This window comes from Rhagoletis pomonella, unplaced genomic scaffold (assembly GCF_013731165.1).
Source record: "Rhagoletis pomonella isolate Grant_MI unplaced genomic scaffold, Rhpom_1.0 Rhpom_scaffold_00004, whole genome shotgun sequence".
NCBI lineage: Eukaryota > Metazoa > Arthropoda > Insecta > Diptera > Tephritidae > Rhagoletis > Rhagoletis pomonella.
In genome coordinates, this window is record NW_023458558.1 from 31,002,400 (window position 1) to 31,007,317 (window position 4,918).

Here is a 4,918-nt window from a genome sequence, read left to right on the forward strand (position 1 = left end):
TGCACAGTGGTCCATTATATTTAAAACCTAGGGGAAGGATTACATATTAAGATTGAGAAAGGCAAGTGGGTGTTGGAAATCATTATTCCTTTGTAATCTTTTACTAATATAAGGGGTTTGTCGAGGAAAGAAGCGTGTATGTGGTACATTCTCAATACGTCCGCCCAAAAATGAATTATTTCAGTCTGGCTAAAGTCGGGCAGCTCCAAGGAAAGGGAAAGTGCTCTGCCTTTCCTCAATAAAATTGAATACAGTAGATAGTCAATGGTACTTGTCGTGACTCTATGGATTGTATCCCGTAATCAGTTTGGGAAATTGGAGGAAATTTCACTCACCCCGTCTGGCCTTTTCAGGGAACACTTGGTTGGTTACATGTTTTCGGTATTGCGCCAGTGGTTTTCATAAGTATTAGTCATGAGCTTCCCGATATACCTGCATGGTCCGCCGATTTTTTTTTAGCCCACTTAAGAACACGAATACGAAGACAAATATACATTTATTATGATTGATACATTGGAACTAAAAACGAATCGTAAGAAGTTTCACTTCCGTAGAATGGCCTAGGTGAACTCCTTTTTTTGTATTCCGTCATAAAGTATTACAATCAATGATTTTTCTGAAAATTTTTTTAAATGAAAAAGATACATATTTTTGATGCTAAGTATGCTATTCAGTAAAATACGAATGGCCTTATTCATAAAATATAAAGTAGCTTTAACAAAAATTTTATAAACTGGAAAATGTATGCAAACGTCATTTTAACCTATTTTATTTTTTATGAATAATGCCAAATTTCACCAAATATATTTTATGCAAAAAATAAGCGCCAATAACAAATTGAATTAACCACCGTTGTCTAACCAATTCTATGTTGCTCCCCACCTGCTACATTTGCAATCAGCGCAGATTGCGTGTTAATGGACTCCCAAGTAGAAGTTTTTCTAAGCCGACAGTGAGCAAAACATTTTAATTGGCCCAACAGCCAAATCACGTTTTTCATTTTCACTTTATTGCACTCGAGACAACCAAATTTCATTTATGCATTGCTTATTTCCTTTTATTTCTTTCTTGACTATTTCTATGCTCGCATCCCACGCTAACCCGCGTTACCTTGGGTGGCCGTGACAGCGCTTTAACAATTAAGCACCGTCGCACACTGTGTGGTCCCATAGCCGAGGGCTATGAGTCGCGTACACTGCCTGGCGATTACAAAGAGGACCACGAAAATCGACGCAATCAGCAGGTGTACAGCGCCTCGCCAGTAAAAACGGTGGACAAAGGAAACGAATCAGGTGAGTTGGTATATACTGCTGCTGCTGCTGATGCTGTTACAAGTGAATTGGCAGAAATGCCAGAAAACATATTTTGGGTCATGACGTCCAACGTTCAGTGTGCGCGGGGGGAAAAAAACGAAGCAAATCTTGAGCTGTCGACTAACCGGAGTAATTAAATAACTTTCTCTATTACTGATGGCGTTTTTGGTTCTTTTATTTCTCTTCCTTTTGCTCCTATTTCTCGTGATTCGCACCTTAGAAATGTATGAGATTTCACCGTATGCCACATTTAGTGTGAATGGTGGACGCACTGGCGCTGGTGCCGGTTCATCTTCGAAGACGCCTTCGCATGGCGGTGTCTCCGCCTCACCCATGGACTATACAATGCAATTCAAGACATTCGGACATCCGGAGGGTGACAATCTCAATGCAACGGCTTATCCTCTACTGCCGGCAAGCTCTGGATTTGGACATGTTAAATCGAAATCCAGCTGGCACAAACAGCGCTACTATAACACGGATGGTAGGGATTTGCTATTCTGAACGCATTATTATTTTTTCCTTTTATCTTTTTTTACCCTCCTTTTTGGTATTTATATACAAACATACACCTCCATCAGACGAATCCACGCTCAGCAAATCTATGACAATGGTCGCTGGATCTCAATCGGGTCATTCCAAGAAGAGCACCCGCAACGATGGCAGCCGCGGCAGCAAGAGTACCAGCAGCAGTAGTGGTGGTGGTGGCGGTAGCGGTAGCGGAGTTGTAGGCGGGACTGGCGGTGCTGTGGTGCCGGGGGCACATTGTGAATCCGAATCGGACACGAGCATAAGTCCCAGCACAGAATTCTCCAACATGCCAACTTATAGAGTTCCTTGTAAGTCGACGCGCAGCAGCGATGGGCGCCCAGCTGCAGGTGCGTATGGGTGGGGCGCGCTTGCTAGTAAGCCTGTCGCTCGCTATTTATACCCTTTTGCAGATATGTTTCGACCTGACTCGAGCACAGAGTCCAACAATGAGCTGGGCTCACCGGTGGAGCGACGCATAAGCGGGCCGCGATTACTGGCTGGTGTGCCTGGTGGCGGCGGTGGTGTCAACATCGGCGCGGATAAGCGAGGACATCGTAGCCGAAAGCAGCAGCAACAATTGCAGTTACAACAACAACAACAGCAGCAGCAGCAGCAACAACTACAAGCAAAGGAACATCAGACGCTCGATCGGAGAATATGCCCTGGAAGTAACAACAGGTAGTTCAGGTACCTAAACCCCAAACTCCACCAAAGCAAAACTAATTTGGATTAATTGAAATAAGGGCATTCAAATATTTTTGGGAGTGTGAATGATGGCAAATATTGAATTAGTTGGTGTTAGAGGAGTGAAGGAAAATTCAAAATTTAAACTGTCTATATACTTTTCGAACGTACTTTCGGCCTGAGAAATAAAGAATTTCTGTATTTTGAGCATAAATATATCGATTTTGTTATACATAGTTATGTATAAATCTTGTTAATTGTCTATATTTACTGTGCTTTTAATATTCATTTCGATTATTTTCTTCATTTTCTACCTTTTTTGCCGCAACGCTTAACACAGTTTAGACAGTGAGGTTAACTCGGATACGGGCGCCTCTTTGGCGGCGATGGTAGCCGCTGTGGCTGCTGGCGATCTGGGTTTTCGTCCACCGTCGGGTTTTACTGATTTGCGCGAATTCAGCGAAGCTGAATGCGATCGCGAGCAACGTGCACTGGACTTGGAAGTGCAACGTGTTATGGAAAACACCGACGGAGAATTGGCCAAGATGGATCGAGAGGAATTGTCCTCACTGCTGGCAAGGTAAATAATAAGTATTTGAGAAATCTGATTTGAGAAATCTGATTTTTATTGGTGATTTAAGTTTCCATGTTTACCAATGTTTGTGCGATGAAGGGGACCTTAATTCTCAGTTTTCTATTCAGTCCAAAGTAGAAATTTTTGGCAAGAGCTATTCTCCGTTAGATGTGAATTCTGACACTATGAACCCTTCCAATTGTGCTACTTTCATATTTCTTTCTTTAATGAACGATTTAGGAATTAACCGAATCGGATTGGTTGCTGATAAAGGGCTCGGTTGTTCGTCTCTAAACATATCGCTTCCAAGAGCCGCCTACCTAATCCTTTGCAAAGGCGGAACATACTACATAAGTAATTTTTTTTTTTTGAAAAACACTGTAATATGGGAAGTGGGCATTGGTTATTAACCGACTTCAAATTTTTCCAACAATTTTCTTAATAACACCATGAATATTTGCATCAAGTTTTGAATTGACTTGATTGACTCATTGAACCGTTTTTGAGATACAAAGAATCTATCCATCTAGAATTTATCATTAACTCTGTAAGAGAGTACAAGGTAAGCTCCATACATCGAGGGAAACTGGGAAAATTTACTTTGACCATTATGTGCCGTCGTTAACAAAGGCAATAGACAGCCTTAACTTTCCATCTCCCCCAGCAAGTCGTTGATGACAACGATGCAGCGTAAGGGTTTGAAGATGACTTTCTGTGAGGCACCCTAACCTGGGTAGAGGCACTGGCCTACTCCGCTGCGATATCTATTCCACTGTATATACCTATTAAAAATATTATCACCACTAGACACGAATAAAGACGAGCTAGGATTTAGGCGTCTTTCTCCGACGTCAACTATGTTAAGAGTCTATCTTCGCAGAAGTTTTTTATACTTCTTTTTTCGCGGTCTGGTGATGATATGTACTTACAAATGTATTTCGAAAAAATTCATCATTGATTTTTCTGCAATATTTTTGTAAAAAAAAATCCATTAACGTGATTCACAAGTCGTCGCAACCGCCCTAATGTTGTAATATTTTCAATGTGAAATTGCTGTTAAAATGCATTTAGGGGATTCGTAGGCTAAAACAAAAACTAATGACATTTTTTCTATTAGTTTTAAAACATTTTCGTGTAGTTTCAAATCATTTAAAAACTTATTAACCATTATTTTACATTGAAAAATTTTACGATTTAAAGTCTTGTGAATTCCCTAATTGAATATACACTGTATATGTATGCATTCTACGCCCATATTCAATTGCAGGTATCAGGAAAAGAAGGAGCAGGAGCGCCAGGAATATACCATACATGTTTAATGTTTATTAGAAGTTACTTACATACACATAAGCAAAATAAGCATTTAAGCACTGCCGAGCTAGTGAATGCCCCAACCACACATATAAATTACTGCATTTTACGCAAAAATACACTGGGAGAAATACAAAGCACATAAACTGACTACAAACAAAACACAACTAACATGTAAACGACAACAAATGCATTTAAACAAAATGGACTGCTATGCTACTAATTAAATATAACTAAACTAATAAAAAGTGCGACAGTATGGCAATGTTGTACCCGTAATTGATTTTATTGAAATAAGTTATCGGTGTAATTATGATTTTTAATTATTATTTTTTGAATAAATTTAAATGAGCACGTCAGCATACGTGTGAGAATGTATGTATGTGTACATGAATAGATTGAATTGGAAATGATAGTCTCACACAAGGGCCCATATACATACAGTGCCGGACAAAATTATTGGCACAGAGAATTTTTCGCAATATATGAAAAGTGTTTTATTCCA

At 39.8% G+C, this 4,918-nt stretch overlaps 1 protein-coding gene across 1 annotated transcript in view; it reads left to right on the forward strand.

The window, feature by feature from the left end:
• LOC118738194 (Down syndrome cell adhesion molecule-like protein Dscam2) overlaps nt 1-4,509 on the forward strand; it is a 144,683-nt gene extending 140,174 nt beyond the window's left edge. The window contains exons 27-32 of the mRNA XM_036469117.1: nt 1,129-1,292; nt 1,534-1,797; nt 1,895-2,191; nt 2,255-2,522; nt 2,869-3,108; nt 4,370-4,509. Of these exons, the coding sequence (XP_036325010.1) occupies nt 1,129-1,292; nt 1,534-1,797; nt 1,895-2,191; nt 2,255-2,522; nt 2,869-3,108; nt 4,370-4,421 (1,285 nt within the window). The 3' untranslated portion in view covers nt 4,422-4,509. The remainder of the gene's footprint in view (nt 1-1,128; nt 1,293-1,533; nt 1,798-1,894; nt 2,192-2,254; nt 2,523-2,868; nt 3,109-4,369) is intronic.
• Nucleotides 4,510-4,918: the final 409 nt, after the last annotated feature.